Here is a 25462-nt window from a genome sequence, read left to right on the forward strand (position 1 = left end):
ACTGGAATTAAGACAATCCTGCCGACTACACCGCTGACAAGACGTGAGAAGCCAATTAGTGATTTTGAACTAAAAATGGTAACACCGCAGGGCTCGTCCGGGATCTCTCACATAACAATCAGCAAATCCCCAAAGTGAGAATCATACCCGAAGACCAACGAGCCACTGATAACAGAGGGGTGAAACGAATGCAGAATTCGGTGCCACCCACAGCCGATCGGCCACCATTCTCTACATCCTATCACTTTTTCTATTCCGATGTACGGCAATGTGAAGACGTACATTAACTATTTCATACCAACAATATTAGCCTCTCTTTACCACATTCGTTTCGAATGTGCGAGTTGTAATATCAAGTGAGGCTTTGCAGAATTAATTGCTCTAAAGCTACATTGTTGTCTGTCTTGGCATCCGCAGATTATCCACTCTACCACAAGTATAACAGTGACGACACTTCAAAAATACTTCATTGGCTGTAAAGCGCTTTGGGACGTCTTGATGTCGTGAAAAGCGCTTTATAAAGACAAGAATTTGTTTTTATTCTGGGCTAAAAGGACTGATGATTTCACTATGAGTACGAAGAGACATCAATATGTGGACATTGGCTACGAATTCATCATCTGGGTTGGTCCTTTACTTTTCCTACCGTCTCAGTCTTTCCATCTTTACCGTTCTCTGCTGGTGTCGCAGGTTCGATGAGCTTTGTCCGTTCAAGGAAGCCTGATAAGTTCATCAGGGGAAAACACAGAGGGACAGAGACAGAGGGAGATAGAGAGAGAAAAGTATGGAAAAAAAAGCCTGAATATCAAGTTAGCAGAATTTGAAATGAAGCTTGAGAGAGATGGAATCATACACTCATAGAATCGTTACTGCACAGAAGGAGGACATTCGGCCCATTGAGCCTGCCCCTGCTCTCTTTAAGAGAAATCCAGTTAGTCCCATTCCCCCGTTCTTTCCCTGTCGACCCGCAAATATTTTTCCTTCAAATACTTATCCAATTCCTTTTAGAAAGTCACGATTAAATCTGCTTCCACCACACTTTCCGGAGATGCATTCCAGATTATATCTACTCGCTGATTTAAAACGTTTTTCCTCATATCGCCTTTGGTTCTTTTGTCAACCACCGTAAATCTGTGTCCTCTGGTTCTCGACCCTTCCGCCAACGGGAGCAGTTTCTGTTTATTTACTTTATCTAAACCCGTCATGATTTTGAACACTTCTATCAAATCTCCTCTCAACCTTCCTGCCCGAAGGAGAACAACCCCAGCTTCTCCAGTCTTTCCACATAACTGAAGTCCCTCATCCCTGGAACCATTCCAGTAAATCTTTTCTGCGCCACCTCTAAGGCCTTCACATCCTTCCTAAAGTGCGGTGCCCAGAATTGGACACAATGCTCCAGTTGTGGATTATTGTGAAGTTTCCTTCACGCACCTTGAAATTTTGCAAGAGACCACTGGGCTCCCAATTAAAAGTTCTGCCGCGGTGGAGGATCTCTCTGAGAGAAGGAAATGCGGCCCGTTATCTCCAGTTCCTATTTATTTGAGCATTGAACAAAACTGTAAACAATAGCGCCGCGAGCAGGATTCCAATGTTTTACCAAAAGACCCCGTCGCGTTTTAGATGTAACGGCTTAACCATTCGGCCATCACAAGCAGCGAGTGCTCGTAATGCAGGGCTGTAAATCAGAATGCGCAAGGTACGCAGAGGAGATTTGTGAAATGATATGTTGTTTTAAACAGGTTTCCAACTGGACACAGCAAACATTGCTGTTTCACTGGGAGAATTTCCACTTCCCACGCGAGGGAACAGGGTTCGTTTTCCCGACCAATTAAGGCGCATTTTGGTTCTGCACCTCTGAGATCGCCTGAATTGGGATAAATTCACCTTCAGTTTCAATCTGCACACCGCCGTGAGGCATTTTACTCTCTCCGTGTGTGTTGCGTCGATAAACCGGCTGCATTCTGGCCTCTGGACCTCAAACATGTTCGAGAATTAAATCAATGCTGCTTTCTGCAACGCTGAAAAGATGTGAGAAAGAAATGAGTAAATCCTCACTGGAAATAGTGAAACAGGCGGGTTCTGGGATTTGAACTGGGGAACTCTCACATATCAAACAGTGAAACGTCCAAAATGAAAACCATAATCCGAGAACAAGGAGCCGTCAGTAACACAACCGAACAACCAGTCGAAAATTTCCCTGTTCCCCACAACCGATCGCCCATTCATTCAGACCGCTTCTGTCCATCGAATCATAGAATGGTTACAGCACAGAAGGAGGCTGTTCGGCTCATCGAGCCCGTGGCGGCTTTTATAAGAGCAATCCAATTAGTCCAATTCCCCTGCCCTTTCCCGGTGATCTGCATTTTTCCCCTTCAAATTCTTTTTTAAAGTCACGATTGAATCTGCTTCCACCACCCTTTCAAGCAGCGCATTCCAGATCAGAACTACTCGCTGCGTAATTAAGTTTTTCCTCATATCGCCTTTTGTTCTTTTGCAATCACCTCAAATCTGTGTCCCCTGGTTCCCGACCATTCCGCCAATTAAAATGGTTTCTCTTTATTTACTTTAGCTAAACCCTTCATGACTTTGAAGACTTCTATCAAATCTCCTCTCAACCTTCTCTGATCGAAGGGGAACAACCCAGCACGCGGCAAATGCGGTCAATTAGCTTCACTTAATTTATTTGATCATTAAACAGACCTTTGAAGATTGGCCCTGTTTTGTGGAAGTGTGAGCTGGTGGTTAAAATCGCTGGTTTCAATGTCTGGGGCGTTTATCGATTCGAATTTTACCACTGACAGAATTTCTGCAAATGTCCATTTTGACCTGTTCACAGAAAATCCGATTGCAGTGCGATGGAGCAGAGGATGTGAAAGAAGCTGAAAGTGAAAGTGCAGATATTAGTTTCATCACAGTGACTGGACACGTTTCCACAGGTAATGACCTCTCACCTTAAGATTCTTTCCAGCAGAGTGGGACAGGTGATCAGAGTGACCGGGCTCTCGCGGCGCAATCCGTCCTCATATGAGTTACAGGCTCGGGAAATGCCGGGGTTTTTAATTCGTGTCTCACCTAGACCAAAAAATCTTTTTGCTTGTGAACATTTCGACCGGAGTTGAAGGTACAATTGGTGTGTTCCAAAATGCATCTACTTATCTGAAATGCCATGTGGTTCCTCCGGACTACGCTGTTGCAATAGCAGACGAGATGTTTACTGTTACTTGTTTACAGGAGGGAGGCAGTGGTTTTGTGGACACAAACTATGATTTCGATCCATTTACAAATCGTGGGATTTAACTGGAGCTTTAAACCTGCGCCTTTGACCGCTCAGCCAGGATACTTTCCATCCGACACTTCAGGAGCTAGTCTTACAGGAATACAATTACTGCAAGCAAGAATTCTACCCCTGAAGCACCAATGCTGCCACGGCAGCAGGATGCATGTGTCCAGTTAGAAACCTGTATGAAGGAACATGCAGTCTGACAGAGCCGGAAGTCCAGCAGATTGACTTTCGATCTGAGCAGATGATGAGTCTCCTTCTTGAGAGAGTTTCGCCAATCCAGCTCAGAGTGGTTTAAGAATCATGAATTCGGGTGTGACTGGAGCCACTTGTGCAAGATGAAGTGTCGGGGTCAGTTTCACATCCTTGACGGACATTAATGATGCTGTTGCGGTTTTGCTGCAAAATTTCACTTCCCAGCTCCCGAACTAAAATCCAACGCCGTTGCAACTCGAATCCACAACCTTTGAATGGCTTATCAAACAAAACAAGTAGAAGTCCAACACACTCGCCATTGCACCACAGGGTCAGTTGCCAAAAAAACCCGAATAAAAAGAAAGACGTGTTTCTCCGGTCCAGGGGCAAAGTAACAATGGATGTTATTCAAAAAACTGTCCCCTCGAATCTGTCGTTATATATTTTTTTGTAAAGCTTCGATTTTAAAAGTTATAAAAAGCCGAAATAAATTATCAGAATCGAATCCGTGATTAAGGCGTTACAACATACTCTAAGCAACTGAGTTAACCGGCCGTACTGACGGTCCATTAGACATTTTAATTAATTTCTGTACCTGTACGCTAGTTGGTAGCGCTTTCTGCACTTGGACTCCTAAATCTCTCTGCTCCTCCACAGTTCCCAGTTTCTCACCATTTAGAAAACATTCTGATTTATCTTTCTTAGATTTAAATTGGATGATCTCGCTCACCCCCCATTGAACTATATTTGCCGCAGTTTTGCCCACTCACTGAATCAATCAATTCCCACTTTTCAACTTCCTGCTTCTATCTTCATGACATTTTGCGTCACCAGAAGGCTGCGTGTTCAAATCACCGGGTCACGGTTACTTTTCGAGCTGATCAGATTCTGGATCGTTCCGGGATGAATATTGTATCTGCTTTTTGTCAATAAACAGAACCTTGCTCTAAAGTCTGCTTCCCTGGTTCTCAAATTTCAGGAAGGCGTCTCATTCCGCCCTCGACTTTTGACCTTGACTTGCGGTTGAAACTTTTGCAAAGAGGGAAAAAAAGTCCCCAAATCGCTCCAAATGAATCTCAAACGCTTTGGGAAGACGTTCAGTGCAAACAATCGGGAATTTAAAGGCACCTCAATGACCTGCACTTTCTTGGAATGAGTTTTGTTCGCCATTGCATTCGACGGTGAAATCGCTCCCGGCTTTCATCTCACTGAAGTGAAGAGTGTGACCGCGTTACATCTGTCAGAGTGGAAGTGACGAGTTTGGGGTCGGTATGGGTCGTTTGCAACTTTTGAAATCTCACCAAGCAGCAGAGAAAAAGAATCTTGGAATCAAATTGTCCCTGTCAGTGATGAATTGAAGTGAATATCGCTCCAAACAGATCTGGACAACTCGCAGCGCAGCCGCACAGGAGTTCCAAATCCACCTTCTCGCCACTCGGCAATCGCATGAACTGAACTTTACTCTGACCCAGTGTCACCGCGCTGAAATCGAGTTTGTCTCGGCCACACTTTTTCTGAACATCATGGTTACTGGTTTAAGAGTGAAAACTGCCGTCCGCTTCACTGTAAGTGCAAGAGACAACTTTGTAGACACCGTGTCGTGTCACAGACCTGCTCGTCGGACCTGCTCATTTCATCTCATCTCATTTTCAGCAAACCTGAATATTACTGGAATAGAGAATGGCGAATCACAGCTCGAGAAATCAATCCTCTCGACCATGAGGGGACTGAGCCTTCCAAAATACAGGTGTTTCATGGCAAGGTGAGTTTAATGTTCAGGAATAATAGAGCACAGATTTTCGGTCGTGCAAACTTCACACACTTTATTTTGGAAAAGTGAACCGATCGTGGAGAGAATTTATTTTGATCGCTGCAACCTGAATTTTTAGTTCGTTGAATCAGTAGTTCAACAGCAAACGTGTGCTGTCTCTGTGGCGCAATCGGTTAGCGCGTTCGGTTGTTAACGGAAAGGTTGGTGGTTCGATCCCACCCAGGGACGGTGGGGAAACTTTTATCTTCATGGTCTCGCATTTCCTGGTTTCTGATGTTTGTTTTGGCTGCAAAACAAATGCCCGGTTTCGATGGCCAGCTGAGCACGGCCGATCTTCCACCATTTCACCTGTGATTGGCTTCGCGGAAATCTGAATTCTTCTTGATGGACAAGGTCCGAAGGTTGCAGGACAGCCGCTTCACTCTGACATGGATATTTCTGCAGTGACCGACACTGGACTGTTTCCACAATGAATGTCACCCCCTTTTATTTTGGAAACGCAAAATTGTATGTTCACATTCCGATGGGTTTCAGTTGATTTGTGAGAGATCATGAAAGGATCATGCAGCGCTGCCTTGGATAAGTTCTAAGCCGCATTTCAGTCGCGGCAACAAATCCTCACATCCGAGTATCTGCCCCCTGAAATCCGAGTATTTGCACCGTTACACCGGAATATCTGCACCATTACACCGGAGTATCTGCACCTTTAAATCCGAGCATCTGCACCTTTGCAGCAGAGTATCTGCATCCTCACAGTGGTGGATCTGCACCCTCACACTGGGATATCTGCACCGTAACACTGGAGTATCTGCACCGTTACAACCATTAACTCATGAACTGTCCCTAATCCTCTTTATCAGCGTCGGGAGACCTAAACAAAACCCAACAGAGAAGACATTGGCTTTATGATTCTTCACTAATGTACGGACACATTTTTATTTCAGGTACTTTAAGGGAGATTTGGGGAAAGTGGCCGCTGATAGTCAGAAATTAATGCTTGTTGTTTTTTTTTCCAGCGGGTTCGTTGGTCTAGGGCTATGATTCTCGCTTCGGGTTTGTTCCTTGAAATATGTGAGAGATCCCGGGTTCAAATCCCGGACGAGCCCTCATTTTTTTCCCCCCCAGACTTTTGATGTTGAGCTGCTGTTCAAACTGGCAGGGTGTTTGGAGGTATCTCAATGATCTCACGTCCTCTGAACGCATTCTACTTGCAATTGCAATTGACCTTGAAACCGCTCTCGGATTTCATCTCACTGAAGCAGAATGCGGCCGCTTTTTATCTGTCAGCGTGCAGGTGACGAGGTTGTGGTTGATAACCGCGGGCACACCTGTCCGGACATTGGTATTCGGAATGTACAAAATGCTGTCTCAAATACTCTGTTGTCATCCAGGGAGCTCTAGTTTTTCATGCCCTAACTTTCCCCGAGTAAGAATGTGTCCAGTCTGTACCCAAACTATCTCCTCACTCAAAGCCTCCCATTGCTCATTTGCTGTTTTACCTGTCAATCTTTGATTCCAATCCACCTGGACCCGATCCCTTTTCAACTCGCTGAAATTCGCTCTTCCCAGTTGAGTATTTTCATACTTGATTTGTCCTTGCATTGTCCACAACGACACATTGGACCATCTTTGCATCCTCCTCACAGCTCACATTTCACCCCAGCTTTGTGTCGTCTTCAAACTTGGAAATGTTACATTCCGTTCCCTCATCCATATCACATATTGTCCAATTTGATTTCGACAAGTTGGGTGAGTGGGCAAGAACATGGCAGATGCAGTATAACGTGGATAAATGTGATGTTATCCACTTTGGTTGTAAAAATAAAGAGAGATTGTTATCTGAATGGTGATCGATTGGGAAGTGCAACGAGACCTGGGTGTCCTTGGACACCAGTCGCTGAAAGCGAGCATTCAGGTGCAGCAAGCAGTTAGGAAGGTGAATGGTATGTTGGCCTTCATTGCAAGAGGATTTGAGTACAGGAACAGGGTCCTCTTACTGCATTGATACAGGGCCTTGGTGAGGCCACACCAATATCTGGAGTATTGTGTGCAGTTTTGGTCTCTTTATGTGAGGAAGGATGTCCTTGCCATGGAGGAAGTGCAACGAAGGTTTACCAGACTGATATATATTGTGACTAGCTGGGGCACAAGCAGTGATCCCTGCGGTACCCCACTGGTCACTGCCTGCCACCCGGAAAAAGACCCGTTCATTCCTACTCTGTTTCCTGTCTGTCAACCAATTCTCAATCCATGCCAGTCTATTCCCCCCAATCCCATGTGCTTAAATTTTGCACGTTACATCTAGTGTGGGACCTTATCAAAAGCCTTCTAAAATCCAAGAACACCACATCTACTGGTTCTCCCCTATCTATTCTACTAGTTACATCCTCAAAAAACTCCAGTAGATTTGTTAAGCATGATTTCCCTTTCACAAATCTATGCTGACTTTGTCTGATCCCATTGATGCCTTCCAAGCGTTCTGCATTAACATCTTTTAAAATAGACGAGCATTTTCCCCACGACTGATGTTAGGCTAACTGGTCGTAATTCCCTGTTTTTCCTCTCCCTCCTTTTTTAAATGGTGGAGTTACATTTGCCACCTTCCAATCTGTAGGAACCGTTCAGGATTCTATAGAATTTTGGTAGATGATCACGAATGCATCCACTATTTCCAGGGCCACTTCGTTTTGTACTCTGGGTTGGAGATTAGCAGGCCCTGGGGATTTTTCAGCCTTCAGCCCCAATAATTTGCCGAGCACTATTTTTTTTAAACGAATACTTGTTTCCTTCAGTTTGTCCCTCACTAGGCCCTTGGTTCCCTAACATTTCTGGAAGGTTATTTGTATCCTACTTTGTGAAGACAGAACAAAAAGTATGTGTTTAATTGTTCTGCCATTTCTTTGTTCCCAATTATAACTTCCCATTTCTGACTGTCAGGAACCTACATTTGTCTTCACTAATCTTTTTCTCTTGACATATTTTTATAGAAGCTTTTACAGTCAGTTTTTATGTTCCCTGCTAGTTTACTCTATCTTTCCCCTCTTAATCAATCTCTTTGTCCTCCTTTGCTGAATTCTAAACTGCTCCCAATCCTCAGGCTTGCGGCTTTTTCTGGCAATTATATATGTCTCCTCTTCGGATCTAATACTATCCCTAATTTCTTTTGCAAGCCACGGTTGAGCCATCTTTCCTGTTTTATTTTTGCGCCAGACGGGAATGAATAATTGTTGTAATTCCTGCACACGTTCTTTAAATATTAGCCATTGCCTCCAGACCGTCATCCCTTTTAGTAAAGTTCCCCAATCTATTCTGGCCAACTCACCTCATACTTTCGTAATTTCATTTATTTAGATTCAGGACCCTAGTTTCGGATTCAACTACTTCACTCTCCATCTTAATGAGGAATGCTATTAAGTTATGGTTGCGCTTCCTTCAGGGACCCCGCACAACAAGATTGTTAATTAATCCTTTCTCAGTGCACAATACCCATTCTAGGATCGTCTGTTCTCTCGTTGGTTCCTCAACATATTGGTCGAGAAATCCATCACGTACACAATCCAGGAATTCCTCCCCCACAGTATTATTGCTAATTTAGTTTGACCAATCGATGTGTAAATTAAAGTCACCCATGATTATAGTTGTACCCTTCTTGCATGCGTCCCTAATTTTCTGTTTAATGCCCTCCCCTACATCTCCACTTCAGTTTGGGGGGTGGGGGAGGGGGCAATAGACAACCCCCACCGACGCTTTCTGCCCCTTGGTGTAATAGCTCCACCCATGGAGATTCCACATTCTGATTTTCGCAGGAAATATCCTTACTATTGCATTGATTTCCTCCTTTACTCGCAACGCTACCCCACCTCATTTCCCCTTTTTGCCTGTCGTTCCTAAATATTGAATACCCGTGGATGTTCAGTACCCATTCTTGGTCACCCTGCAACTATGTCTCCAGAATCGCAACTATATTATACCCGTTAATATCGATCTGCATTTAATACATCTACCTTATTGCGAATGCTCTGCACATTAATACAACGCCATTAGACTGGTTTTGAAGATTGCCAGCCATCTTAGAATTATTTTGCACTATGAGCCTATTTGTTTTTCGCCCTTGTTTTCTCTGCCTTCCACTATTGCTTCTTCCCGTTCTGTCTTGTTTCAACCTCCTCCGCCTCCCTGCTCAAATTCCTATGCCCAACAGCACTAGCAAACACCTTCACGAGGACATCGGTCCTGGTCCTGCTCCGGCATAGCCCATCCCACTTGTACAGGTCCCACCTTCCGCAGAACCGGTCCCAATGTCTCAGGAACTTAAATCCCTCCCACACCATCCCTGCAGCCACATATTCATCTGGTCCATTCTCCTGTTCTAAAAGCCGGAGAGACCAGCAGCCAGCAGGCATGCGAGGAGAGCCCAACACTCCAGGCTTGGCAAACTGGTCAATCGATGCCCTCAGTGAATAGGTAATGCCAGTGTCATGGGCCCAGGACCAACCCACAGGATCAGACTTAGAGGCAAATAAACCAGTCATTCCTGCCCGACACCATTTTACTACAAACCCACCACAACTTTGCCCCGGATCTCAATCCGAATGGTGGGGGTGGGGGCTATGGTAATTGTTGGCTGCAGCCGTCGGATGCTGCACAAACAATTCTCAAACCAGGCACCAAATTATCTCACTGCAAATAGTAAAATCCAGCGAGCATTTCGAAGGTAACACGAGATGTGCAATCATCTATAACAGGAGTTTATTATCCAACAGACATCTACAGTTCCATGGACCTGCACTCGGAGCCCACCCTGCGGCCAGGCTCCATTTTCCACATAGCAACAGTCCCGACCAACAGGGCCACGGAGAGCAGCGCTACCCCAATCGCCAATCCAGGAACACGGGAGGGTGAATCAACAGCAGCATCTGTGGGGAGAATCCAGGGTTAGATGGGCATCAGACACTCAATCACTAGATACAAGTGGAGCTTACTGCTGACCTTTCTCGTCCTGGTGGATTCGAGCAGCCAATCTCGCTTCTCCTTCCAGGAAAAGGATGGGTCCATCAGCGGTCACCAAGACCCCAGACCGGTCATCGGCGCTTCTTCGCCTTTCTGGGGGACAAGGAGAACAAGTGACAGTTCATGGTGAATGATGAAATCTTCAGCTCTCTGCAAATCCTGAATCAGATGGCCTCATGCAAAAAACATCAAAGCCCTGGGTACCGGACAGAGTTGAGAGTTCGGGCTATAATTGCATCTGGTTCTCACCAAACCGATTCTCAGAAGGACGCGGCATCTGAGCAGAGTTTGCAATTGCTGCCGCCACAATGGCCAGTCCGGTCTCCTGGTGAAGAGACACTGTTTGATGCATTACTTTGACCCGCAGTTTCATGAGACTTTGACAATTGGCCAGGTGTCGGGCCCCGGGACATCCGTTCGGTTCCACCCTGAATTCCCGGTGTCAAAGAGGACAATTAGATGCCGGTTAAATGTTCTCCAAGGCCAAGGGTGGAATCTTCCGAACCGGATGTGGAACACCCCCGTGCCAACAATGGAGATTCTGCTCCTCAGGGATCGGCAATTAGGACAGCTCAGCATCTGGGCAAGTAGCAAGGAACCAAAAATACTTCATTCATCCCAGCTCAAGGATTAGAGCATCCTTCACAATTACTGACTTGGTGCAAGATGTGCTCAGACCCGCTGACCTAGATTGCTGGTCTAACGGAAACCTGCAACGAATGTAACTGGACAAGTTCCCAGATCCGCCAGATTCGGGACACTCACCCTGTGCCCAGTGCTCGGCCACTTGCTGAGGGAGCCCCATGTCCAGATGTCCCACACCCACCCCTCCCCATGAGGGGTTAGTTTCTAGTCAGATCACAGGTACTTACTGGGTCTGCAGGGAGCCGTGCAGTTCGCTCGGGTGGAAGGGTAGCAAACCTCAGCACTGCAGTGGAAATAAACCTGCAAAGGGACAGTGCGGTATGGTCAATCCCACAGGTTACAGTCAGATTAATGCTTCTACAGTCAACCGACCAACAGAGGCCTGCTCACTTATTAAGAGCCAGGGAACAAGTGATACAAAGTGACCGGGAAAGAAGCACTGAAGGAAACTCACCTCCCCGGTCAGAGCCCGGCCCGAAACTCGGTCCCAGAAAGCGAACGTGCTGACTACAAAACGATTATGGTGAGTTGGGAACAGCAAATGGAAAGCAGCGTTTACTGGTAGGAGGCGGGTTTTGTAGTTATCACCAGCAAAGGGGCACCTGGAACAGAGACAGAGAGGCGTCGCGGGGAGAAGAGACCTCCAATAGATGGCCACACGGTTATAGGATTACATCAACCCAATTATTCCGGAGAATGGACCAAAATGTCACCTTCGAAGGAATATTTCCCCAATCACTAACCCGGACTCCAGTAATGATTTCTGTATTATCCCCGCCCATGTCGCCCCCTCCCCAATCCCCACACTGCCACAAGCCCCCTCACTGGATCCCTTACCTGCCCACCAGGAGGTCCCATCGGAGCCCCGAATACGGCTCGGGGGTGGGGGTCGCCCAGCAGTCATTGAGCACCAGCACAAGGGACGGATCGTTCCGGTTCAGGACACGAACCTCCACAAACACGGGGTCCCGGAGCACACTCAGGATCGGGTAGTCACTGTCCACGTACCAGCTCCGGTAGCCACCATCTGAAAAGAGAAAGATGACGGGCGGGCACTATTTGGAGAGCCTGAAGTTGGACACTAGCCATCAGCGAGCACTCGTTACCTCTCGCTATTCTCAGCTCCAGAAGCAGGATCCCGGCTTCAGTGGCAGGCAGTGGTGGAGAAAGGGTGTAAACTCTGGGCTTCACCTGCAGATCAGACTCCTGGCTTCCCTTGTAACTGCACTGGACATGGAGCCTGCAAGAGAACGGACACGGCTGGAGAATTCAGCTCCTCACTGTCTCTACCCGCTGAATGTGCTACTATGCTCACCTGAAAGGGCTGTCCCGGGTCACTGATCCCAAAGCGCCATCCAAGATCTCAAACTCACCCAACACATCCGTTTCATACAGGATATTCACGCCGTCTAGCTACAAGAGACAGAAGACCATCAGTCCCGAACTGAGCCATCGATGGGGCTCCCAGCCCGCAATACCTACCCGCTGAGTAGCACCACATTCAGTGACTGCGAACTGAAAGAGCACAGTGTCTGCAGAGGCCACGGTTGGACGGCACTCAGCTCCGTCTGCATCCTTCAGATGGACCGTTGTCAGGTTTACAGGAGGCAGCGTCAAATCCTTGGAGATCGCGATCAGGACCCGCCCATCCTTGGTACAGACTGCAAGAGAGTCAATGAAAGGCGGTTAGTTGTCCCACTGGGAGGGTCAAGGGAACCGTTACCGGTAGGGGGACAAACCCCATCCATGTTTAAATTTCTATCCCACCCCATTATCTGTCTGATGGAAACCAGTGGACCAACTGCAGCTCAACACCGCGCTGCTTGGATTTAAATTGCCCGCATCTCCGATATAAATCAAATATCAAATCCAAATGGTCAGTGGCAACAGGGGCCGGAGCTCGTTCACTCTGCCCTTCCTCAGTGTGACTCCCAAGTTATCGAGCAACAGTAGAATGATTCGAACTGCAGATACTGGGTCAAAAGGCGATTAACTATTGCTCTTTCTGTATTTGATTAACAGCCACCCCCCAATCCCATCAAATCTACTCTGCGGGATTGGAAGCTCCCAATCCCACCACCGGTTCCACTCTCCGGACTGGAAATGTTTGAATTTCCAACTGGCGTTGTAGGACAGGAAGGAGAGGTGAAACTCTCCTGGGAAACCGCGTGCAGCTGGATTGCGGGTGACCCTGGAAAGTCCTGGCCCAGAATATAGACGGACCAAGAATACACCCACCTGGCAGATTGTCCAGTGAATAGAAACACGGCGGCGCATCCCGATTCCCCGCATCGAAGCAGCAGCCTCTCTGCACACACTCACTAGCTTCAATTCCCGGAAATCCGCAGTCTTTGCGGTTTTTAGGAGACAACGAACATTTATCGGCCGGGAAAAGAAGAGAGGGCGGCTGAGCTGAACAGATCACAACAAATAACAAAACAAGAATCCCAAACCCCTGCATTATAACAAGCGAACTCTCCTAAGTAAGTGATAATGGAAAGCCGACTTCCCCTTTTTATAGCAGCGCTGTTTAACCCGCAGTAACGGAATGTCCCAATCAGCCTGAGGCAGAGTCCGTGGCCCACGAGCTCCCGAACATCAACCCGCATTCGCACGGCTCACACGGATGGGCCTGGTTTTAATGGCAGAATAAAGGTGAGACTGGGTCCAACGACAACTTTATTTCTTCATCACAACCAAACTGGAACCAAATCGCATTATTTGTTTTTTTTTTTGCTTTTTTAGTCACCTTTATTTTTTAGAACCAACGTCACCTATAATAGTTTATTAAAAATATGCCCCATCTCCGTGTGACCGGTGGGAATGCGGGTCTTTTAATACTAATTAATAAACAGAGTGAAATCAATATGTTATTGTCCAGCTACGGTACGGTAGCAGAGTGTTAATGTTACTGAAATAGTAATCCAGCAGGCCTGGCTGAATAATTCTCCAAGTCATAAATTCAAATCCCGCCACGGCAGCTGAGGAATTTAATTTCAATTAATTAAATAAAATCTGGAATTAAAATACTGGTATCAGTAATGGGTTGCTATGAAACTACCGGATTATCGTGAAAACACATCTGCTTCACGAATATCCTTCAAAGAAATAAACCTGCCGACCTGACCCGGTCTGGCCGATATGTGACTCCAGACACACAGCAATGTGGTTGATTCTTAATTGCCCTCTGAAATGGCCCAGCAAGCAACTCAGCTGTATAAATCCCGCTGAAAAAAAAGTAATAATAAGAGTTAAACCGGACGGACCACTCGGCACGGGACACGACAAAGGTCAAAACAAGCCCAGCAACCCCGCAAAGCCCTCCTCACTGACATCTGGAGACTTGTGCCAAAATTGGGGGAGCTGTCCCACAGACGAGTCAAGCAAGAGCCTGACACAGCCATGCTCACAGAATCATGCTTTTCAGCCAACGTCCCAGATTCTTCCATCACCATCCCTGGGTATGTCCTGTCCCACCGGCAGGACAGATCCGACCAGAGGTGGCGGTACAGTGATCTCCAGTCAGGAGGGAGTGGCCCTGGGTAGTCCTCAACATTGACTCTGGACCCCATGAAAACTCATGGCATAAGGTCAAACATGGGCAAGGAAACCTCCTGCAGATTACCAGCTACTCGTCCTCCCTCAGCTGATGATATCAGTTATCCTCCATGTTGAGCACCACTTGGAAGAAGCAATGAGGGGAGCAAGGGCACAGAATGTACTCTGGGTGGGAGACTTCAATGTCCACTGCTGACCGAGCTGGTCGAGTCCTGAAGGATATAGCTGCGAGAGTGGGCCTGCGTTGGGTGTTGAGCGAACCAACACGAGGGAAAAACTTACTTGACCTCGTCCTCACCAATCTACCTGTCGCAAATGCATCTGTTCCATGACACCACTGCAAAGTCCTCATGGTGAGGAAGTCCCGTCTTCGCACTGAGGATACCATCCAACGTGTTGTGTGACACTACCATTGTGCTAAATGGGATAGATGCAGAACAGATCCAGCAGCTCAAAACTGGGCATCCATGAGTTGCTGTGGGCCATCAGCAGCAGCACAATCTGTAATCTCATGGATCGGCATATCCCTCACTCTACCATTACCAACAAGCCAGTGGATCAACCCTGGTTCAATGAGGAGTGTGGAAGAGCATGCCAGGAGCAACACCAGGCGTCCAAATAATGAGGTTTCAACCTGGTGAAGCTACAACTCAGGACTACATGCAAGCTAAACAGCGGAAGCAACATGCTATAGACAGAGCTAAGCGATTCCACAACCAACGGATCAGATCAAAGCTCTGCAGTCCTGCCACATCCAGTCGTGAATGGTGGTGGATAATTAAACAAGTCATGGGAGGAGTAGGCCCTGTAAACCTCCCCATCCTCAATGATGGCAGAGCCCAGCACGTGAGTGCAAAAGACAAGGCTGAAGCGTTTGCAACCATCTTCGGCCAGAAGTGCCGTGTGGATGATCCATCTGGGCCTCCTTCCGATATCTCCAAAATCACAGAAGCCAATCTTCAGCCAACTCGATTCACTCCACGTGATATCAAGGAACGGCTGGAGTGCACCGGATACAGCAAAGGCGATGGGCCCGGACAACATCCCGGCTGTCGTGCTGAAGTCTTGTGCTCCAGAACTAGCCGCCCCTCTCGCCAAGCTGTTCCAGTACAGCTACAAAACTGGCATCTACCCGACAATGTGGAAAATTGCCCAGGTATGTCCTGTCCAAAAAAGCAGGACAAATCCAATCCGGCCAATTACCGCCCCATTAGTCTACTCTCGATCATCAGCAAAGTGATGGAAGGTGTCGTCGACAATGCTATTAAGGGGCACTTACTCACCAATAAACTGCTCACCGATGCTCGTTTGGGTTCCGCCAGGACCACTCAGCTCCAGACCTCATTACAGCCTTGGTCCAAACATGGACAAAAGAGCTGAATTCCAGAGGTGAGGTGAGAGGTACAGACCCTTGATATCAAGGCAGCATTTGACCGAGTGTGGCACCAAGGAACCCTAGTAAAATTGAAGTCAATGGGAATCAGGGGAAATCTCTCGAGTGGCTGGATTTATACCTAGCACAAAGGAAGATGGGAGTGGTTGTTGGAGGCCAATCATCTCACCCCCAAGACATTGTTGCAGGAGTTCTTCAGGGCAGTGCATTAGGCCCAACCATCTTCAGCTGTTTCATCAATGACCTTCCTTCCATCATAAGGTCAGAAATGGTGACGTTCGCTGATGATTGCACAGTGTTCAGTTCCATTCGCAATCCCTCAAATAATGAAGCAGTCCGAGCCCGCATTCAGCAAGACCTCGACAACATCCAGGCTTGGGCTGATAAGTGCCAAGTAACATTGGCGCCAGACAAGTGCCAGGCAATGACCATCTCCAACAAGAGAGAGTCGAACCACCTCCCCTTGACATTAAACGGCATTACCATCGCCGAATCCCCCATCATCAACATCCTGGGTTCACCATTGATCAGAAACTTAACTGGACCATCCATATAAATAGTGCGGCGACAAGAGCAGGTCAGAGGCTGAGTATTCTGCGGCGAGCGACTCACCTCCTGACTCCGAAAGCCTTTCCCCATATACAAGGCACAAGTCAGGAGTGTGATGGAATACTGTCCATTGGCCTGCATGAGTGGAGCTCCAACAACACTCAAGAAGCTCGACACGATCCAGGACAAAGCCGCCCGCTTGATTGGCACCCATCCACCACCCTAAACATTCACTCCCTTCACCACCGACCCACAGTGGCTGCAGTGTGTACAATCTTTGGGATGCACTGCAGCAATTCGCCAAGGCTTCTTCGACAGCACCTCCCAAACCTACGACCTTTTCCACCAAGAATGACAATGGCAGCAGGCACATGGGAACAATACCACCTGCACGTTCCTCTCCAAGTCACACACCATCCCGACTTCGAAATATATCGCCGTTCCTTCATCACTGCTGGGTGAAAATACTGGAACTCCCTACCTAACAGCACTGTGGGAGAACCTTCACCACACGGACTGCAGCGGTTCAAGAAAGCGGCTCACCACCACCACTCAAGGGTGATTAGGGATGGGCAATAAATGCTGGCCTCGTCAGCGACGCCCACAACCCATGAACGAATATATATTAAAAAACTTAAATACTGTGGCTACAATAGCAGGTCAGAGGCTGGGCATTCTACAGCGAGTGACTCAGCGCATGACTCTCCAAAATCTTTCTACCATCGACAAGGCACAAGTCAGGAGTGTGATGGAATACCCTCCACATGCCTGGACGAATGCATCTTCAACAACAATCAAGAAGCTAGGCACCATCCAGGACAAAGCAGCCCGATTAATTGGCACCCCATCCACCATCATTAACATTCACTCCCTCCAGCGCACCGTGGCTGCAGTGTGTACCATCTACAAGATGCACTGTAGCCATGCAATTCGCCAAGGCTTCTTCGACAGCACCACCCAAACCCGCGACCTCGACCAGCTAGAAGGACAAGAGCAGCAGGCGCATGGGAACAACACCACCTGCACGTTCCCCTCCAAGTCACACACCATGCTCAGGTGACGCTGGGTCAAAATCCTAGAACTCCCTGCCGAACAGCACTGTGTGAGAACCTTCAGCACACGGACTTCAGCGGTTCATGAAGACGGCTCACCGCCACCTTCTCAAGGCCAATTAGGGATACACAATAAATGCTGGCATTGCCAGCGACGGTCACTTCCCATGAAATCATAGATTTCGGAGAAAGGTTGCAGCACGGAAGGAGGCCATTCGGCTCTATTTCACAGCAATCCAGCTCGTCCCACTCCCCCACCGTTTCCCCGAAGCCGTGCAATTCTTTTCCTTTCAAGTAATTATCTCGTTCCTCTTTGAAGGCCATGATTGAATCTGCCTCCACCACCCCCTCGGGCAGTGCATTCCAGGTCCTAACCATTCGCTGTGTAAAGAAGTTTTTCCTCATTTCACCTTTGGTTCTTTTGCCAGTCACCTGAAATCTATGTCCTCTGTTTCTTGTCCCTTCTGCCAATGAGAACAGTTTCTCTCCATCTATTCTGTCTAGACCCATCATCATTTTGAATACCTTGATTAATTCTCCTCGCAACCGTCTCTGTTCCAAGGAGAACAACGCAACTTCTCCAGTCTATCCAAGTAACTGAAGTCCCTCATCCCTGGAATCATTCCAGTAAATCTCTTCTGCACCCTCTCGAAGGCCTTCACATTTTTCCTAAAGTGCGGTGCACAGAACTGGGCACAATACTCCAGTTGTGGCCAAACCAGTGTTTGATAAAGGTTCATCATAACGTCCATGCTTTTTTACTCTATGCCTCTATTTATAAAGCCCAGGATCCCGTATGATTTTTAACGGCTTTCTCAACCTGCTCTGCCACCTTCAAAGATTTGTGCACATAAACCCCAGAACTCTCTGAACCTGTGCCCCTTTTAGATTTGTGCCCTCTAGTTTATATTGCCTCTCCTCGTTCTTCCTACCGAAATGTATCACTATGCATGTTTCTGCGTTAAATTTCATCTGCCGTGTGTCCGCCATGCAGCCAGTCTGTCTATCACCTCTGGAGGTGAATCACTATCCTTCACAGTGTTTACCGCCATTCCAAATTTTGTGTCATCTGCAAATTTTGAAGTTGTGCCCAGTGCACCCAAGTCCAAGTCATTAATATATATGAAGAAAAGCAGTGGTCCCATCACTAACCCCTGGGGAACAATACTGTACACCTCCCTCCAGTCCACAAAACAACCGCTCACCACTACTTTCTGTTTCCTGTCCCTTAGCCAATTCTGTATCCTTGTTTCTATTGTCCCCTTTATCCATGGGCCGCAATCTTACTGATAAGCCTACAGTGGGGCACTTTATTAAATGCCTTTTTAAAGTCCATATACACCGTATCAACTGCATTGCCTTCATCTACCCTCTCTGTTATCTCATCAAAATATTCCATCAGGTTAGTTAAACTCGTTTTGCCTTTAACTAATCCGTGCCGGCTTTCCCTAATCAATCCACACTCGTCCAAGTGATTGTGAATTCTGTCCCGGATTATCGTTTCTAAAAGTTTCCCCAACACTGAGGTTACCTGACTGGCCTCTTGTTGCTGGGTTCACCCTTGCACTCTTTCTTGAACAAGGGTGTAACATTTGCAATTCTCCGCTCCTCTGCACCACTGCTGTATCTTTGGATATTTGGATGATTATGGCCAGTACCTCTGCAATTTCCCCTCTTACTTATATCAGCAACCTAAGATGGATCCCATCCGGATCGGGTGACTTATCTACTTTAAGTGCAGATAGCCTTTCAAGTACCTCTTTTTTATCAATGTTTCGCCCATCTGGTATCTCAACTATATCTTCCTATACTGAGACTCTGGCAGCATCTTCATCTTTGGTAAAGACAAATGCAAAGTATTCATTTAGTCCCTGAGCCACCCACTCTGCCTCCATGAGCAGATCTCCTTTATGGTCACTAATCAGAGTAGGGCTCTTACGACCCGTTTAATGTTTACATGCCTGTGGAAGACTTTTGGATTCCCTTTTATGTTGGCCTCCAGTCTATTCTTATACTCTCTCTTTGACCCTCTTATTTCCTCTTTCACATCGCCTCTGAACTTTCTGTATTCTGCCTGGTGAATGAATACATAAAAAAAAGTTAGGATTTCCGTCAGCCTGAAACAAAAAGTTATTAGTTGATTAATGGCGATTTGAACAACTATTCGTCTTTTTTCAGAGTTTAATGAGTATTGCGAAATTAATACAGTAAACTATTTTGTAGAAGTTAATCCCCTGAACGGGAAAGGGACCCGTCTCCCACACTGAGATCATTTGCAGACGGCAGCTATCTTCTGAGGGTTTCCTATAAAATCGTGTGTAACAGCGTTTCTGTAGTATAGTGGTTATCACGTTCGCCTAACACGCGAAAGGTCCCCGGTTCGAAACCGGGCAGAAACATTTTGAAAACGTTACGCACTAAAGTTCAATAAGTGTGAAAAAAGCAAGAATTCAGTCTGTGGTTAAATGTGAATAAAATACCACACCTCACAGAACAGGTATATTTTCCATTCTCTGTGTAGTTCAATACAAACTCAAACACTACACATATACAGACAGTGTTTCACTCACTCACGTTTCCTGCACTGACGGTGCAGAAAGCCACTCTCAAAGCTGCACATTGCGAATTATTTCAGCTGATTTGTGAGAGATCATTAAAGGCTCCTGCAGTGCAGCTTCGGTTAATAACCACAGTTATATACAACATTGCGGCCGCGGCAACAAACATCAGTTTTTCGATGTTCGATGTTCCCCAGCTCCCGGATTGATTGAGGTCACGACAGAAACAAAATTGAGCCCCTCTTTCGGCCCCGCTCTCTCCAATCACACGTTGCTGGCGGGAAGCTGCAATTCCCGCTACAGACAGCGCATTACTGCCCATCCCTGGGAAACAAGACACCACCGAAGCTTTGACAACACATCGCAGGCATCGTCTGTCCCGGAGCTGTTGCTCAGCAACAAAGGCAGAACTTACCAGCTGATTCTAAATTTATCGCTTGAACACTGGACCCTGATATCACTACCAGCTTTAAAAGTTTGATGCTTTAACGAGTGATCTCCCCAGGCTCGCTCGTCGTTAAGTTCCGATCTTAAATATTCATAAGAGGACTCTGAATTATCCCTCGAAGACGTCGAACAGGGGGGAGGGTCCCTGTAATAAAATTCTCAGTCACGTGTTGAGGGGATTCCTTGATTTTATTGAACATGATCTAAGAAACATGGACAGCGAACTCGTGAGTTTAAAATCCTTCTTGTTTGTGCCAAATGACATGTCATTCGTTGGCACCAATTAAAATAACACTTTACCAATTGGCCCAAAAGCTGAACTTGTCCCACACGGGAGTTAGAAAAGGCCTCTCGACCTTTCAGCGTATTAACATCTGTGAGCTGAATAATTTCACCCGTGACACAGTGACACCAGGCAGCATATTTCCCTTCCAAATTTGCCCCACACGAAAATTGCAACCGATGAATATCCGCTTGACGAAAAGAATAATCGTATGTTTGGTTCCTTCGATTTAAAGATCTCATCCCGGCCCCTTTGCCATGACAGCTGACGCTGAGATCCCCCTCTCCCTCCAAAACAACGAAACTCGCATCTGCTCAAGGAAGACGGAAGGCCAGAGGAACCCAAGTGCCCACATGGGAACACTAAGAAGTAGATGCATCATGGAACATACCAGTTGTACTTTGAACTCCGGTTAAAATGCTCGGAGTGAAATGTTTGATTGTTGAAGGTGAGACTGAAACTCACAACCTGAGCACTTCAATAGCCCATACTGCTTATTTTAGTACCGAAATAACAGTGTTTCTGACAAACAGCTTGATTTTCGGTCTCTCAATGATCGCTTCGGGATCTTAATAAAAGAGAAGCCGCCAATCAAGAGGCGCTTCGTCAAATATCCGCAATGATCTTTAAAAGCCGTGGAATCTGAACAAAACCCCAAAAGATAAGAACTTTTATTTATATTATTATTAACTGTAGAACATTTTATAATGATACTTTTAGGAGGATTTATGCAAAGTGGGACCTGAGACTCAGAAACTCTCTCTGGGCTGTCCGTGACTGAAGAGATGGAAGTTATTTCATTTGAAAACTGAGGCGCGGAACTTACTCGTGGAGAAGTGTGACAGAAGATTGTGGTTAGTGGCAGTTGCCGGGGAGATCTAGAGGAGAGGGAGAAATGTCAAAGTCACAGCTGTGACTGCTCAAGTGCTCTGCTTAGCTGTAATATTTAAAAAGTAATGTACAGTACGGGGCAGTGTCCTAGGCCCAACCATCTTCAGCTGCTTCATCAATGACCTTCCCTCCATCATAAGGCCATGAATGGGGATGTTCGCTGATGATTCCACAGTGTTCATTTCCATTCGCAACCCCTCAGATAAAGAAGCCGTCGGTGCCCGCATGCAGCAAGACCTGGACAGCATCCGGGCTTGGGCTGATAAGTGGCAAGTAACATTCGCGCCAGACAAGTGCCAGGCAATGACTGTCTCCAACAAGAGAGAATCAAACCATGTCCCTTTGACATTCAACGGCATTACCATCGCCGATTCCCCAACCATCAACATCCTTGGGGTCACATTGACCAGAAACTTAACTGGACCAACCACATAAATACTGTGGCTGCAAGAGCAGGTCAGACGCTGGATATTCTGCGGCGAGTGACTCACCTCCTGACTCCCCACAGCCTTTCCACCATCTACAAGGCACTAGTGAGGAGTGTGATGGAATACTCTCCACTTGCCTGGATGAGTGCAGCTCCAAAAACACTGAAGAAGCTCGACACCATACAGAACAAAGCAGCAGGCTTGATTGGCACTCCATCCACCACCCCAAACATTCATTCCCGCCGCCACGGGCGCACAGTGGCTGCAGTGTGTACCATCCATAGGATGCACTGCAGCAACTCGCCAAGGCTTCTTCGACAGCACCTCCCCACGATCTCTAACAGCTAGCAGGACAAGAGCAGCAGGCACATGGGAACAATACCACCTGAACATTCCCCTCCAAGTCACACACCATCCCGACTTGGAAATATATCGCCGTTGCTTCATCGTCGCTGGGTCAAAATCCTGGAACTTACTAACGAACAGCACTGTGGGAGAACCTTCACCACACGGACTGCAGCCGTTCAAGAAGGCGGCTCACCACCACCTTCTCAGTGGCAGTTAGGGATAGGCAATAAATGCTGGCCTCGCCAGCGACGGTCACATCCCGTGAACGAATAAAAAAAACCCTCAAACAAATAAACAGGCGTTTTGGATGGGTTCACTAATTGGGAATCAGATTTAACTGCTGTGCTTGGGCACACGGTGCCACACTGCTGAACTCCCAGCCCCTTCCATCAGCACTCGCTTTCTTTCACACACCGACTGGATTTCAGCCTGTTGCTGTTCCATCTGAAATTCATCAACGGACTCTCTGCAAAAATATCGAGTGAATCCTAATGCTTGGTATCCTGGCATTTCCCCACGCTCACCATTCGTCTTTGGTCCTTCCAGCACGCTGCATGCAGTGACAAAATCTGTTCTTCCACCGAAGTTTTCTGCTGACTGGATATTTTCAACATTCTCGATTTGGATGCATGGGCAGGTCATATTGTACGGTCAGACTTTCTTGTCCTCAGAGTCCAGGGCTTTGCATTCAAAAACAGAAAATAAAAGCGCATTTATTCTGACTCAGCTCAGATGAAAGGTCATCGACCTGAAACATTAACTCTCTTTCTGTATCTAAAGATTCTGTCTGACCTGCTGACGATTTCCAGCATCTACTGTTATTATTTCAGATTGGCAACATAGCCAGTATTTTCATTTTGAACAAAATGGGCTTTCCAATTTCTATTCATGTGACGCGGTGGCCCAGAGGGTAAGGCAATGGATTATTAATCTATTGTGCTCTGCACGCGTGGGTTTGAATCCGATCGTCGTCGATTTGTGTGTTGAAGTCTTGTTCCTCTCATTCACTCCATCCAGAAGGTGTGGCTGTCAGTCCCATGCTTCTCGAAACGGCAGACGGAGCTTTTTGCGTTGTTTGCTGCAATCAGCAACATTTCCTTCCACGAAGGTGTTGAGATTGTGAGATCGCGACGTATCAAACGGACAGCGGTGTCCTGGTAAAAAGAGTCTATCTTATGGTCAACGTAAGAGAAACTAATCGACCATAATTGTGATTTATATCCCGGATCATTCAGTGTCTCTGCCTGTTTTAAAGGGATGTGCTGTAAGTCCCGGATCATTCCGTGTCTGTGTCTGTTTAAAAGGGATGTGCTGTAAGTCCCGGATCATTCCGTGTCTGTGTCTGTTTAAAAGGGATGTGCTGTAAGTCCCGGATCATTCCATGTGCGTTTCTCCCGATTTTCATGACACCTTTTTCCTTCAGAACTGAAATGACGTTTCTCTCTCTCGAGAAGTTTCACCGCCTGCTTCGGGCAACTGGTAGGAAAAATAACAAAAACTGATGAGACCAAGTTCATTCTGCTGGGCTTCCATTCCAATCTCCGCACTCTATCCCCCATTCAGACCCACCCCGCCTGGACATTATAATCTGCGATATTCATAAGGGAATGGAGAAGCCGAATATCACGGTTATAATTTTCTTCGTTCCTCAACACTGAATATTATCAATTGTAATGATTCAGAAGGTAATCATAGAATCATGGAAGCTTACAGCACAGAAGGAGTCCATTCCGCCGTGATACCTGTGCTGGATCTTTCGAAGACCTGTCCAATTAGACCCACACCCAGATTTTTCCCTGCAAATTAATCCTCTTCAAATACATGTCCAATTGCCTTTTGAATGATTCTATGGAATCTGCTTACACCACCCTTTCAGGAAGTGCGTTCCTGATCTTAAAAAATCCTCAGTGTGAAAAAATTCTCCTCAATTCCGGGCTAGTTCTTATCCCAATTATTTTAAATCTGTGACCTCTGGTTACCGACCCACTTGCCAGAGGAAACAGTTTCTCCCTCCTTGTACTTTCAAAACCCCTCATTATTTTGAATATCTCTATTAGGTCTCCCATTAATCTTCTCTGCTGTAAGGAGAATAATCCCAGCTTCTCCAATCTCTCCACATAACTGAAGTCCCTCATCCCTGGTATCATCCAGGTCAACCTGCTCTGAATCCCCTTCAATGCCTTTTCATCCTAAAGTGTGGTGCCCAGAACCGGACATACACTCCAGCTGAGGCCTAACCACTGATTTGTAAGGATTAGTATGACTTCCTTTTTTTGTACTCAATGCCCCTATTTACAAAGCAAAGTATCCCTTATGCTGACTAAACCGCCTCATCAACTTGCCTTGTTTTGTGAATATGCACCCCCAGGTTCTTCTGCTCTTGCACCCCCCGCCCCCCATAAATTGTTCCATTTAGGTTATACTGCCTCTCCATGTTCGTCTTCAAAAAGTGCATCACTTCACACTGATCTGCATTTAATCGATCACGTGACTTCCCATTTCACCATTCTGTTCTTGTCCTCCTGAATTCTGCTACTATCTTCCTCACTATTTACTACTTTGTCAAGTTTTGTAATGTCCACAAACTTCGAAATTGTACTCCCTATTCCACATCCAAGGCATTTATATATAACAAGAAAAGCAATAGTCCGAGTACCGACCCCTGGGGGATCCCACTGCATGTTTCCCTCCAGTCAGAAAAACATTCGGTCACCACTACTGTCTGCCTCCTATCCCTGAGCCAATTACGTGCCCGCATTACCACTGGTCCTTTAACCCCACGTGCTTCTAGTTTTCGAATAAATCTGTTATGTATTAATATCTAAAATGTGACCTGAAAATAGCTGTAACCCCGTTATCTTATTCTTAAGCAATGAGAATACAGATATTAAGACCGAGTGATAGATCAGGTTCATTCCCAGTACCCGCAGGTGACGGGACGTGAGGAGTGGAAATCCCATCTGGGTTTATATTTTCCGAAAACGGAGACAGAAAATCGCAAAGATCATCCCGTCGAAATACAACATTTGACTGAAGATCCGTCAGCCATATCCA

At 46.6% G+C, this 25462-nt stretch overlaps 1 protein-coding gene and 2 non-coding genes across 3 annotated transcripts; 2 read left to right on the forward strand and 1 right to left on the reverse strand.

Annotated features, from left to right (window-relative positions):
• Positions 1-5400: 5400 nt before the first annotated feature.
• Positions 5401-5474, forward strand: trnan-guu (transfer RNA asparagine (anticodon GUU)). Its single transcript has one exon. It is a non-coding gene; the product is annotated as a tRNA-Asn (tRNA).
• Positions 5475-9771: 4297 nt separating this feature from the next.
• LOC137318775 (zona pellucida sperm-binding protein 4-like) lies at positions 9772-23050 on the reverse strand. Its single transcript, XM_067981426.1, has 11 exons — positions 22823-23050; positions 21568-21619; positions 13224-13313; positions 12384-12562; positions 12217-12314; positions 12008-12141; positions 11739-11928; positions 11356-11503; positions 11129-11201; positions 10236-10349; positions 9772-10162 (listed from the first exon to the last, which is right to left on the reverse strand). The coding sequence occupies exons 1-11, from the start codon at positions 23048-23050 to the stop codon at positions 10014-10016; spliced, it is 1455 nt and encodes a 484-aa protein (XP_067837527.1). The 3' UTR covers positions 9772-10013.
• On the forward strand, positions 19780-19852 carry trnav-aac (transfer RNA valine (anticodon AAC)). Its single transcript has one exon. It is a non-coding gene; the product is annotated as a tRNA-Val (tRNA).
• Positions 23051-25462: the final 2412 nt, after the last annotated feature.

This window comes from Heptranchias perlo, unplaced genomic scaffold (genome assembly GCF_035084215.1).
Source record: "Heptranchias perlo isolate sHepPer1 unplaced genomic scaffold, sHepPer1.hap1 HAP1_SCAFFOLD_73, whole genome shotgun sequence".
NCBI lineage: Eukaryota > Metazoa > Chordata > Chondrichthyes > Hexanchiformes > Hexanchidae > Heptranchias > Heptranchias perlo.

Excerpts from the sequence above, each read along its gene's own strand:
- LOC137318775 (XM_067981426.1), bottom strand. The coding sequence starts at position 23,050 with ATGACCTGCCCATGCATCCAAATCGAGAATGTTGAAAATATCCAGTCA. Across the intron at positions 12,142-12,216 it reads ACCCGGGACAGCCCTTTCAG|GCTCCATGTCCAGTGCAGTT; the intron begins GTGAGCATAGTA and ends GTTCTCTTGCAG. Across the intron at positions 11,202-11,355 it reads GCCGGGCTCTGACCGGGGAG|GTTTATTTCCACTGCAGTGC; the intron begins GTGAGTTTCCTT and ends GTCCCTTTGCAG.